Consider the following 14,092-nt stretch of genomic DNA (forward strand, 5'->3'; position numbering starts at 1 on the left):
CAAGACTCTGAATGATGCCCAGAAATTGATGGGTATCATCACGTGGTTGCATCCTTACTTGTGGGTGACCACGGCACAGTTGTCCCCATTGTTCAATCTTTTGAAGGGGGACTCTGATCTGAATTCACCTCAGGAGCTAACTCCTGAAGCGCAGCAAGTGCTGGAAGATGTTCAACAGGCTGTCTCTGCTCGGCAGGTTTACTGGCTGGATCCATCCATTGATACCACTGTTTTTATTACTTGTCCAGAGTCTCATCCTACAGGTATCATTGGCCAATGGAGTGAACAATGGTCTGATCCTTTGCAGATTTTGGAATGGGTCTTTCTGCCCCATCAACCGAAAAAGACGGCCCCCACATTTTTTGAATTGGTTGCTCAATTGATAATTAAATGTCATCAGCAGTGTTTGCAGTTAATGGCAGCTGACCCTGGAAAAATTGTCCTCCCAATACGGTGGGAGGAATTTGAATGGAGTCTGACCAACAGTGCCTCCTTACAGAGTGCACTGCAAAACTTTACAGGGCAGATTGCTTATCATCAGCCCAGCCACAAATTATTGCAATTGGCAAGGTCAGCTGAATTGTCCTTTCAGCAAAAAAGTATCGGGTGCTGGTGCAAGGATCCACCATTTTCACTGATGGTTCAGGAAGAACAGGGAAGGCCATTGTTACGTGGAAGGATGAATCTGAGTGGCAAGTGCTGGAAAGCCACGAGTCAGGCTCAGCCCAGTTAGTCGAACTAAGGGCCGCAACCATGGCATTCCAGCAGTTCTCTCAGGTGCCACTGAATTTAGTTACTGATTCTGCTTATGTAGCAGATCTAGCCAAGCATTTAGATTGTGTACTTTTGAAAGAAGTTGATAACGAGCATCTATTTCGGTTGCTGAAATCTTTGCGGTGTGTAATCCAAGCCCGAGTTCACCCATATTATATCCTGCATATTTGGAGTCATACCAATTTACCAGGTTTCATAGCAGAAGGTAATGCCAGGGCTGATAGGTTAGCTAACCCTGCATGGATAGCACTTCAGCCTGACAAAATTGCGCAAGCTAAGGCAACACATGATTTTTTCCATCAAAGTGCACATACTTTGCAAAAGCAATTTCACTTAACATCAACTGAGGCTTGTGACATTGTCAGTTCTTGCGCTGACTGTCATGGAGTTGCTGCGCCTTTACCAGTGGGGGTGAACCCCAGAGGGTTAAAGGCCTTGCAGCTTTGGCAGACAGACATTACTCACATTGCTGAATTTGGTAGACTTAAGTATGTGCATGTGTCTGTTGACACTTTCTCATCTGCTATGTGGGCATCTGCTCACACCGGGGAAAAAGGTCGTGATATCATTGCCCATTGGAAAATTGAGTTTGCAGTCTTAGGCATACCTTCTTCTGTGAAAACAGACAATGGTCCTGCCTACACCTCACAGAAGACAAGACAGTTTTTACAGTTGTGAGGACATTTTTCGCACAAATTCGGTATCCCACACTCTCCCACTGGGCAAGCTATTGTTGAACGCGCTCATGGTACCCTAAAGTGTGTTCTGGAAAAACAAAAAACGAGAATGACTGGAGAAACTCCACACAGTCAGTTGGAGAAAGCTCTATATACAATCAATTATCTCACAGTGCAAAAGAATTCTGATAATCCTGTCATTTTGAATAATTTTCTTTCGTTGCAGTCCTCAGGCAAGATGAACTTACCTTGAGAGAAAGTTTGGGTGAGAGACCTAACCACTAACAAGTGGCAAGGCCCGTGTGAGCTCATCACTTGGGGTGGTGGGTATGCATGTGTTTCCACAGATGCTGGGATACAGTGGATACCTGCGAGGTACGTTCGCCCTGATCTGCGACACCAAGAACAGAAAGCAGACAATAGGTGACCCTCAGATGATGATCAAGATACTGATCATCATTCAGATAGTCCTTCTACAAGCAGAGAGTGAGCATTCTTCCCTGTCAACAAGTTAGACTGTCAGTTTTGAGCAGACTAATGATGTTCTATTTGCTGTGTGTGTTAGTTCACTGAACTAGTTGTATTAGAGTCAACCATCAGGTCATTGCAAGGAAAATAATCCTTAGACATCAAGAATACAGTAACATAGGCCAGAAAATCTCCCTGATCGTTCTAAATCAGTGTCCATTCAAAGTTCTGTTGATAACTGAAAGAAGACCTCTTGTGCTGTGTTTGTTCTTTTTCCTACAAGGGCCCAGCAGGAGATTACAAACACTGCTTTTTTATTTTTTTAAAAAAAGGGGAATTATGGATGCTAACTATGAAGCAGGGAGCACAGTGCCTGTGAAATAGCAGGCCGCATAACTTTCTCAGTCTTGCCTGAGAAAGTGGCCTGGGAAATCATAAGGAGGAATTAAAACAATCCTCAGCACCATGCAGGTGCTGTTTGTCAGTTTCTTGTTTCCTTGCAAGAGAAGGTCAAGGGGTGATGTACCCCACTGACCAATGATGGCGATGTGTTAGTTTACTAACCAATAAGAGTTTTACTTTTCTGTACTTTCACATATCGATCTATAAAAGATCTGAAGTAATAAACCTGAAGAGAGAAAAGAACTCTCCTGTTCAACTCACAAGAGAGTCTGTCGTTCTCCTTGCCGCTCCCAATAGAGCGACACACAGGTAAGCATAAAAGAGGTGTTTCTTAAACTTTTTGTACTTGATTTTGCAGCCTTTTTAATCATGCATTTCATGATATGAAACAATCAATTGCAAAGTTCTAAAAAATTAAGAAATTAGGTAGGACATGAAATGAGGAAATCCAGAGGTAAATCAGGAAGAATATCACTTACTGGTGAAAGAAGGAAAACAACAACAAACCAAAAAAAAAAACAAAAAACCAAAAAAACCCACCAACCCCATACAAACAAAAAAAACCAAAACAAAAATAAAGCCACACCCACTGTGGAAACATCAGTCTCTGAAAGCGAGGCAAGATAAGAAGCTGAAAATGGAATTACCTCAGCTCTATATTGGTAGGACAAGTGAGACCCTTGGTCTGCTGAAGGAAGAGTGGAGTGCCTCCCCACACCATGGGAGTCCAGGGACAGTCCAGTACACCGAGGTATTGCAGAGCCAGAAGGCTATAGGGAAGATTGAGATTCAAAGGTTTGATTCTCTTCCACTTGTTCTGATGTCTCAGCAAGACACAATAAAGCTTCAAGGTACAGCAAGCAGTTGATTGAGACCACTTCCAGATTTGGAGCAAGGGAGCAGGGGCCAGGCAGGGCAAGGCAAGGCTAGAGAACAAGAATGAGGACTTGCTAAGAAATCTCTCTGAAATCCGATTCCCCTCGAAAATAGAAATTTTTTTATCCTGTCTTTCTTGCATTCAGCAGGGCTCTTGCTTGAGGAAATAAGGTCAGGAAGAACAAATGGCTGATAGAGGTCTTCTTCTTTTTCAGAAAACACTCTGAAACTCTATCTCTTGTGTGTCACAGTGGCAGCATGTGTCACACTGAAATAAGCATTTATGAGATAAAACTTTCATGAAAAAAAAAAGTTTCATGACACTTTCATAAGGGAAAATGAACAAAAAAACAGTGCCTGCAAAAAAAAAGGCAGTCCAACCCCATGTACACTGCAAAAGTAAAGGCTTGTATAACTAATTAACAGAATACTTAAATTTCTTTTCACCAAAACCAGTGAAATGTAACAGAAAACCCATAGGTGAAACAAGACTTTTTAGTTTTGCTATGAATTTGCTCCTTAGAGTCAAAAATTCATAATTAGCTACTAAAGGCCTATCAATTATTTTTCTTCCAATTAAAACTATAATAGTAAAGTAATATAATTAATAACTAATATTTTAACTTAATTAATTATTTTCCTGCAGATGAAACATGATGAGCTTTACAAAGTAACATAGATGTACATTGTGTGCATTATGACAGTACCATAAATAAATGTATAAGCAATTAAGCTGCCCTGCAAACACATAACTTAATAGTATTGCTTGCTGGTCACAGGTGACAAACATCTACATCCCTAGCCTTTCAAATCCTAATTCTCCCCTTCCCAGTATTCCTTTTTCCTTTCCTCTGCCCTCACTTCATGTGAATTACAGTAAAACACCAAGCCCTTTATTGACTTCTCCCTTCTTACTCCTGATACTGAGAAACGTATTGAAACACAACTTCAGCCTGAATTTGTTTTTCCTTTAAAATTAAGTAGGCATGTTTGGCATTCTGCAGACATCGATCTAGGACTCAAAGCTGTCCAGGGAAAACTATCATGGTATACACACAGTTGTGACAGCAGGTGATTGTCAACACACACTGCATCCTTTTGGTACAGTCAAGACATACTCACTCTTAGTGAGAGGAATGATGCATTTGTCTTTACAAACAAGCTGGGGTCTGCTGGTAGATAAAACTACCTGAGCACTGAGAGAGAAAAGGAACAATGGAAAGGATTCCACTGATTGATGAATGGAAAAAAGATATTTGCTTTTACAAACAAACTGTAGGTTTGCTGATAAATGAAACTGGATATTGAAAGACGAAAAAAACAATGGGGAAAAAACCATACATCCCATAAGAATTAAAAACTAAAAGGGAGGGTTATACATTAGAGGGGATCTTAGGTATCAGGTGTTCTAGGAAGTCTGTACCTCTCAAGTACCTAAGCCTATGGAGAAAGAGAGAGGGAAATGCATCCAGGAAATTAGGATAAAAAGGAGGCTTCATCCTCCAAAAATTTGGGAGACCCCAGAGGAATGCCCCATGGCCTCTCCCTTTATTCAAAGTCAAAGGACTCCTCTGTCTCCTTTCTGGACATAAACCTCTGGTGTTTGTGGATTACTTTCCTGACAAAATGGGGGCTCTGTCCAGGATATTTCCACCATCTGGGGCAGCAGGCAGTGAGCAGAGCAGAAGGCATGCCATACCCTGTTTCAGTGATCAGCTCCCCTTGGTGGCAGCCGGCACTGGGCGATCAATTGGGTTCCTGAGACTGTCCAGGAGACACACGAGTGGTGGACCAGGGGGGTCCATGAAGAGTCCACAGGGAAGGATCACTGAAAATCTCACCGGTGAGTAAAATGGGATCTTTAGGGAGCAAACCTGGGAGGGCACCCATGGAGGGTAGCACAGGTAAAATAGGGCACCCATGGAGGGTTACAAGGGTAAAGCCAGGAAGGAGCCCCAGCAAAATGGATGACGACCCCAAAATATCTCCAAAGAATCCCTTGGAAGAATGTTGAGTTGGTTTACACATTCTCCTAGAGGTAATTAAGGCTATAGATGCCCAAAGGGGGCAATATAGGAAAATCGAGAAGGTGTCTTGACACTCCATGCCCAGGGGCAATAAGGGGAGTTGAGAAGGGGTCTTGAGAATCTGTGCCTGGGGAGCGGGGCAATAAGGGGAATCAAAAAGGAGTCTTGACAACAGGGGAAGGACAGGTCATTTCCATGTGCTGGAACAGAATTGGTTGAAGGGGAGTGTGGAGAGATACGGTTGAGGCAAGGAGCAGCAGGATCAGGCACGGAGGTGTGGGACCAAGAGTACGGGCTGGGGGCCTGTGGATCTGCTGGGACTCAGCGCCGGGCAGTGGCTGACCCCGTCACCCATGGGCAGGGGTAGCAGAGGCTGCTGGCCCCCATCATCATCAGGATGTCCTGGCTGCCTGTGGTGCTGCTGGCCACGCCTGTGGGGAGTGCCAGAGAGGGGAAGAGCTGTTTGGACAATGCGGCAGGACAGGGACTGGGTCTGGTATACAGTGTGTGACAAACAGAGTGAGCACAAGGAGAAAAGAATATTTGGGAAACGTAGATTGTACATAAAATGAAAGATTCCAATTTTCTTTCAAGGATTTTGTTTGGTTCACTGGAAAATGGTTTTGAGCAGTGGGAAAATGAGCACCCACAGGCAGTAGCAGGGAGGGATTAGAAGAACGGATTAAGTCCCTGGATGAACTGGTTAGAAAGATACAAGTGTACATAAAAAGGGATAAGTAAAATGAGAAAGCAAAGGAGAAGGTGATGGCAGAATTTTTACGGCCCAAGAGGGAAAAACTGCTGAGCCAAAGGGGCCCCGCAGGACAGAAGGGACAGGATCAGACACAAGGATGTGGCAGAGGCATTCCCTCCTCAGCAGGGGAGACCCAATCCAAACAGCAGTTGGGAAAGAATCAGTGTGCTATCTGCAGGGCAGAGTGACACTGGAAGTGGGAATGTCCACAAAAACAGCCGGACCCTCAGGATGAGGAAGTCCAGAGGATAATGAAAATGGATTGTTAGGGTTATCAGGGGCTCCCATTGTACCAGGGACCCACCACCCTGGAGTATTTGTTGACTTTTAAGGTGGATCCAGATTGAGAGGAGGTGTGTTTCCTAGTAAACACAGGGCCTTTCGAGCCACCTTAAATTTTATCCCTGAGGGGGAAAAATTGTCAAAAGGATCTTTGATTGTTCAAAGGAGTTGTGAAAATTGTGGTTTATTCTGTAGGCTTAGAAGTTTGAATGCATCTTTTTCTGAGAGAATTGTGGAAATTGTAGTAAATTAATTTGGGGATTTTATTAATTTGTCTACCATGGGGTTTTGTACAGAGCTGACCATGCCCCTGTGCTTTTTGTGGGTTTTGTTGTAAAAAAGCCAGAATTGGCAGCTTTCATTCCTGAAGCCAATTCTGCAGCTCCTATCATGTGGGGAACTGTCCCTCAGCAGTCTGTGGTCTGCTGTGGAGAACTAGAATTGGCAGATTCTAATCCTGAGACCAATTCTTCTGCTGCTGCCTTGTGGGGATGGTGTTGTCCCTATGCAGGCCTAGGTATTTATCATGCAGCTTCCTCTGTGTGGGCTATAGGAAAACTTTAGGGGAAAATATTCTATTATCCTTCCTTGCTTAATTTGTTAATCACCTCTCTACACCTAGGGTGGACTTGATGCAAAGAATTGGGACAGGAAGCAATTGGTTCCAAAAAAATGTGATTTGCTTTAGGCAGTGGCATTGCTTGCCACTGAATTGCATCATATTCAAAAGGAAAATCATTGGAACAAAAGGAGGGAAAATGGTAAAGCAACAATTGACATGGACAGTCCTCCCACAGGGATATACAGAGTCACCACTTTTGTTTGGGAAAGCTTTGCAGAAAATACTTTACACCACCCTCAGGAGTTAAGTTGTTGCAGTATATGGATGATTTGCTTTTGTCAGGGGAACAGGAGAAGGTGGTTGAAGAAGCTGCTGTAAAGCTGTTTAATTTTCTTGCGAAAAAAGGACTTAGAGTGTCCAAAAAGGTAGTCAATAGAAAAAAAAAAAAAAGTCAAATATTTGGGACACATTCTGACTGGAGGGTTACAGTGTATTGATTCAGAAAGAATACAAGGGATTTTACAAGTACCATTACTCCAGACAAAAAAGGAGTTATGGCAGTTTTTAAGGTTGGTAGGGTACTGCAGAGTATGGATTGAGGATTTTTCTGTTGTGGCCAGACCTTTATATGACTTTTTAACCCAAGACAGTCTTAATGCTGTGGTATAGACACCAGAAGGTGAGAAAAGCTTTAGAAAATTAAAAGACAAATTAGTTAATGCCCCAGTCTTTGCTCTTCCAGACTCAGAAAAGGAACTTGAACTATATGTGGATGTTAAACATGGTCATGCTAAAGGAATTTTGGTGCAAGAGCATGGGCGAACATGGAGGCCTGCTGCCTGTTTTTCTAACCTGTTAGACCCGGTGGCCAGAGGTTGGCCCCATTGTCTACAGAACTGTGTAGCCACAGCTCTGATGGTGGCTCAGACCCGAAAGCTGACAAGGGAAGGGTATCTGATTGTTAAAATTTCACATCAGATTAAAGCTTTGTTAACTGAAGGACCCTCTATGTGGATGACCAGTGCTAGGTTATTACAGTATGAATTTTGTTTAATGGAACAGGAGGATGTTGAATTTAAAAGTGGGGATAATTGCTTTACAAGGGATGGTAAACAGTGGATATCAAAAGCTCTAGCCTTACAGTTGTTAAAACAACTTCATGAATGTGATAGATTGGCATTTAAGAAAACAAAGAGAAACACCTAAGGAAGTTAAAACTGCTGGTGGCTGATGGGAGTTTGTCTCCTGGCCAACAGCTGGCCATTTCTAAGAATTGACAGCAGTTTTAACCATTGAAAAGTGAGATCAACCTGTGAACACCACCTTAAGACCTAAGCCCGGGAATTTCTTGGTCTCTTTGTTCCCTGGCTGTGAAAGGTAACTGAGCTTTAGCTGGCTTCCCGTCCCCTGCCCAGGCCATGCAGCCCGGGTGGGGGCTGGGCTGAGCCTGCCACGGCTCCTGGCCAGGAGATGGGGCCTGCGGGGCTTGCCCTGGGCTCTGGCCGGGCCAGGCCGGTCCCTGGCTCGGCTGCAGTTTTTGCTGTGACTGAATTCACCAGAGACTGCCGAGTAAAGAAAGAAAAAAAAGATCTTGACCTGCAGCGGGCTGAGACAGTGACCACACTCTCCAGAGCAGCCATGAAGAATCTTCCATTGCAGACAACTCCAGCTGCTGCTCCGGCAGAGTTCACAGAACCATCTACAAAACCTGGGCAAGATTTTAACCCTTTCATTACCCAGATGAGACTTGCAGATTAATCCTTTTTTTCCAGAGAAAGAAAAAGAGAGTAATCAACATGTAAAGAGGCTTTATAAACTATCAGAGACAGTGAAGAAAAGAATTAAGCTTCAGAAGAGGTAGAGAATAAGGAGATGCTTTATAAGCTGAAATATTTTTCTGTTAAAGCTATGGAGATGGACAATAGTGTCCTGAAAATACTCCTTTAATTCATGACAGAGTATATGGGGAGGAATGGAGTGTTCAAAGTTTGGATTTTGAGCAAAAGGTAGAGTAATTATGATACAGTGAGGTGCTGGAACAGAGGGGGGAGAAGTAATAGTTGAAGATTTGGGGCAACTTGAGGCAAAGAGAAAACTTCTGTTTTCCAGGAAAGCTCACAGAGATAGATGAAGAGAACTTTTGCCTTTGAATAACTCATCCTTAAAATGATATCCCTAGACTCATTGACCCATACACACCTCAGAGTGATGTGAAATGGGAGGAGTAAAAAACAGATTTCCAGGTAGCTGGCATCAGAGGAATAGAAAGCTATAACAGAAATAGTTTTCTTGTGAGAAACTCCATAGATTAGCAGAAGAAAGACTTCTGTTTCTCTACAAAGACTGATGAAAAGACTCTAGCAGGAATTGGGACTGTTTTAAACACCAAAGTTCCAAAGTTTTTTGTCTCTACGTTGTCATGTGAACGAGAGAATGGTTAAGTAGTGGGGGATAAAGGGGTTTTCTGGAGGTTTATTCTGGTGTTGTTATTCTTGTAGTTTTGTTAATAAACTTTCTTTATTCCTTTTAAGTTTGAAGCCTGTTTTGCTCTTGTTCTAATCCATATCTCACAGCAAGAAATAAGTAAGTTTTCTAGTAATTTTTTTAGTTACTCCTTTAAAACCACGACAATGAAGGAAGTCATTGGGGCTCCCGAGAGATAGCAGAAGCCTTCCTCAAAATGTATGTTGCTGCAGGTCTTTTTACCCTGGCAAAGTGAGCTATTGAGGGCTGTTTACTTTGTGCTAAAACCAGTAACAGAGTTACAAAGAAATTTGCCAGGGGAGTGAGGCCTTGGGCTGTATGTCCCTTCCAGAGGTGCCAGTTGGATTTTACAGATATGCCCCAAGTGGAAAGATTTAAATATCTTTTGGTAATAGTATGTCAGTTAACAGGGTGGCCAGAAGCACTCCCAGCTGTTTCAGCAACTACAGGATCAGTTATTAAAGTATTTTTGGAACAAATAATTCCAAGATATGGGATTGTGGAAGCAATAGACTTAGATAAGGGAACTCATTTTACAGGAAAAATTTTTAAAGGAGTTATGACTGCTTTAGGGATTCAATGGCACCCCCAGAGTTCGGGACAGGTTGAAAGGATGAATGGAGAAACAAAGAAACACCTTCTGAAGCTAGTCATAGAAACTAAGATGCTGTGGGTATGGCTCTTGCCACTAGCTTTGGCAAGAATAAGGGTCAGACCTAGGGAAGATACTCAATTTCCTCCTTTTGAACTGATGTTTGGAATTCCTTACCCTTGTAATTCTCAGCCTAGGAGTAAAGATAAGTAATGTATATCTAAAACTGTATGTGGCTAGGATACTGTCTCTTGTGAAATCTCTTTGACAGGAAGCTCAGCAGGCAAAGACCCTGTCTTTGGACTTGGCTGTTCACAACATCCAACCAGGAGTTTGTGTCCTACTTAAGGAGTAGAAAGAAGCACCATTGGTGGCTAAGTGGCGTGAACATTTCCAAGTGTTGCTGACCACAGAAACAGCTGTCAAGACAGCTGAACACAGGTGGACCCATCACACTTGGGTCAAGGTTTCTGGAGGCCCTGGAGATTTGGACATCTCAGCTAGAGGAGAAGGATGGGAAGCTGTGACTGACACTCTGCAGGAGTGGACTGGAGCAGTAACCATGAGTCAACATCAGGGGAAGCCTCGTGTGCCTACCTACAGACTGCCTACTGAAATAGTTTGTGTAGGCATCCCTTTTCTCAGATCTCCAGCCATTGGGGGCCCATCCTCACTGTCATTGTTTTCCTTATGTAAAGCTGTTTCTGTGCCTTCACTCACCACAGGTGGTATGGAATACAACATGAAAGTAAAAATTAGGTTAGGAGATTAGATTACACCATTAGAACACTTCCCTTAACAATCTTACCTTTATATTGTCAGTTAGGTTGGGGCCAAAAGTGAGAAAACAATTTCTTAACCTTAAGAGAATAAGTAGCAAAAACCTCTAACCTTAGCAATTGTTGGGTCTGCGGAGGGCCAAGGGGATCTGAAAACTGGCCACGGGTGGCCAGCCCAGTCAAACCTAGATGGTGGGTTAGCACCCTGAGTTAGGTCCATAATGGAAGGGGATTTTAGGGTGAAGAAGGAAGTCCATGGTGGCTTCATTCTTCTGAAAGAGGCATTTATTATCTAAATAGAACAGGAAGCATATAAGTGGGAAAAAGCATTTGTGACTGGACTTCGGGTTTAGATCGTTGGACTCCCAACTGCCCTCCTTACCCAGATATGAAAGCAGATGGAATCAAATGCATGTTAAGCTCACTAATGGTAGCTGGGTAAGGTGTTCCTTCCATAATTACCAAAAGGATTTTGAAGGCTGTAAAGTAGTGGGGACAGATAAGTTTTTTCACCCCTTATTTTTTGAGCTGGCCCCAAGATAATTCCACAAGTAAGAAACCTCTCCATTACTATCAGTGGAAATGGCAACACTGGAATGGAACTCTAACCATTTTTAATAGGTTCTAGTCCAGATCTAACAAAACAGATCTAGGATGTAACTGCAGGTGGAAACCTCACATGGGAGCTTGGAAATGCTAATGTGATTCTTATGGTGGGGCAACTATTGTTGGGTGACTGCTAGGCCCAGGAAGCAAGCTGTACTTTGACCAGCAATTGATGATGAAAATTGGGAAGGTCCCTTTGCCAATAGGACCTGGGCTTTAAAAGGGCATTACTGGATTTGTGGCCAGTATGCTTACTGCAGGTTATCCCCAAACTGATCAGGGATAGATATGTTATGTGGGGTATATTAGACCATTATTCTTTCTGCTGCCACAAGTTCAGGGAAATCAGTTAGGAATCAAGGTATATGATGATGATCTAATTAGAGAAAAGCAGTCAATTGATGCATCCCTGGCTGGAGGGTGTCGCTGTTGGACACAAAATAAATCACACAGACGCAGCTCATGGTATGATGAAGGAAAGAGAGATTTTATTTTTTCTCTCACAATTTATAGGTTTCTGACCATGGCCAGGGATTGGATGATCAGGATAACACTTTCCCAACTGCACTGGCCCTGAGAGATGTCCATCAAAAGACATGTATCAGAAAGAATGTATACATATCTATGTTTACAGTTACTGTCCTGGGAAAGCCTTTAGAAACTATGTCAACAAGCTCCAAAAGCTGAGTTTTCAGGGCGACAGGAGGGAGCACCCAAAACTGGGGTAAAGATGAATGGCCATCTGAACAAATCATACAATACTATGGACCAGCCACTTGGAATCCTACTCAATAAATATCAGGTGCCAGAAAACATATTTATAGATTAAATCGGATAATTAGGTTACAAGCTGTCTTGGAAATAATAATTAGCCAGACAGCTACAGCTCTTGACCTTCTTGCTGACCAGTCTACTCAGATGAGAAATGCAGTATTTCAACATCGGGTGGTATTAGACTATTCATTAGCAGAAGAAGGGGGAAATTAAATGGCAAATTAAATGACTCAAACTGCTCTTTGCAAATAGGTGACAATGGAAAGGTGGTGAAGCAAATAACAAAAGGAATAAGAAAGTTAGTTCATGTACCAGTCCAAACATAGAAAGGATGAGAATGGGACATGTTTTCATGGTTACCTGGGGACTATGGGTTCAACAAATGCTTTTTTTTTCCTCTTATGTGTTGTAGGAACTCTGGTCTTTTTGCCATGCATGATCCCTTACTTAGTACAACTTATTCAACATGTGATCAAAGGGATACAGGTATTAGCCATGTCTACTGATCCTGAGATGGCTACAAAAGGGTAGAGAGTGATGCCACTGCAAATAATTTCAAAACAAGAAAAAGACCCAGGAACAGGAAATTAAGTCAATGATAACTAAAGAGAAAGACTGAGAGGAATGTTGGATTTGTCTTTACAAGCTGGGGTCTGCTGGTAGATAAAACTAGCACTGAGAGAGAAAGGATGGGTAGGATTCCACTGATTGATGAATGGAAAAAAGATATTTGCCTTTACAAACAAACTGTAGGTTTGCTGATAAATGAAACTGGATAGTGAAAGATGAGAGATACCATAGGGAAAAAACATACATTCCATAAGAATTAAAAATTAAAAAGGGAGGGTTATACATTAGAGGGGAATCTTAGGTATCAGGTGTTCTAGGAAGTCTGTACCTCTCAAGTACCTAAGCCAGTGGGGAAAGAGAGAGGGAAATGCATCCGGGAAATTAGGATAAAAAGGAGGCTTCATCCTCCAAAAATTTGGGAGACCCCAGAGGAATGCCCCATGGCCTCTCCCTTTATTCAGATAAAGTCAAAGTACTCCTCCGTCTACTTTTTGGACATCTAGTATTTGTGGATTAATTTCCTGACACTTATCAACAACAAACAAAAAAAAATTTCATTGGTATTATAGGACTGAAATCTGCAGGCCTTATAACTCAAAAATATTCCAAAAAACACACTTTCTAATGGAACTAAAAGATGGATGTTGGAAAAAAATCTTTCTGAGAAAGCTACAGCTCTTTCACATGCTGGGATGTTAAGGGTTTTCCTGGGGGGTTTGGGTTTTGGGAGGGAGGATTAATAGCTTAGATTTAATATAAAACAGAGTTTGTCGTAGTTCATCTACATGACATCTACACATTCATCTTCAAATCTACAGCAAAGCAAACACACCAGATTCCACTCAGCTCCTAGGAAAGGTCAAGGAATTCTCTTAAAGAGGTTTATAGACAAAGATGGTTAACCATCAAAGCTGGACAGAAGGACATTAGATACTTATATTTTTAAAAAATGAAAGAGCAGAAACCAGTCTCTGTTTTACTTTAAATTTAGTATCTGCCCAACAGGCCATGACTTGTTCAGTTTATATTGTCCAAGGACTCACCAAAGGTTGAGCTCTACAGTTCTTCGCAAACAAAATTGCAAAGTTCCTTCTAACCTAAGTTTCATTATTCAGTACTTCAAATTAGAACTACAGTAAACAGTAAAATAAATTGAGAAATTACTTACAAGAAATAGAATGGTATGTCTAGAACCAAATTCAGAAGTGATTTTTAATAATAATACAACTTGGCAAATAACAAAGTCAAAAGACAATAAAGACCTCCTGACTTACTTTAAAAATTAACATAGATATTAAAAGTTTCAGTAGTGTTTATGGTGTATGTACGTAACACCTCGTACCATGGTATCCTTTCTAAAAACAGTGAGCACAAGGTTAAATATATGCACAGCAAAATAACAACAACAACAACAATAATAATAATACCATAACAATAAAACCACCCCAATAACAGCAACAACACC

The 14,092-nt window shown here is 42.0% G+C and overlaps 1 protein-coding gene across 3 annotated transcripts in view; it reads right to left on the reverse strand.

Annotated features, from left to right (window-relative positions):
* SEMA5A (semaphorin 5A) overlaps positions 1 to 14,092 on the reverse strand; it is a 419,645-nt gene that overhangs the window by 244,974 nt on the left and 160,579 nt on the right. Inside the window, exons 2-3 of one of the 3 annotated variants that reach the window (XM_088054542.1) lie at positions 2,969 to 3,091; positions 1,700 to 1,842 (exon numbers count right to left, since the gene is read on the reverse strand). The exons of the other annotated variants lie outside the window; for them this stretch is intronic. Coding sequence (XP_087910668.1) covers positions 1,700 to 1,842; positions 2,969 to 3,042 — 217 coding nt within the window. The 5' untranslated portion in view covers positions 3,043 to 3,091. The remainder of the gene's footprint in view (positions 1 to 1,699; positions 1,843 to 2,968; positions 3,092 to 14,092) is intronic. 3 annotated transcript variants of the gene reach the window in all.

This window comes from Pseudopodoces humilis, chromosome 1 (assembly GCF_049639895.1).
Source record: "Pseudopodoces humilis isolate 2021_Gansu_Grassland_sample_001 chromosome 1, ASM4963989v1, whole genome shotgun sequence".
Lineage (NCBI taxonomy): Eukaryota > Metazoa > Chordata > Aves > Passeriformes > Paridae > Pseudopodoces > Pseudopodoces humilis.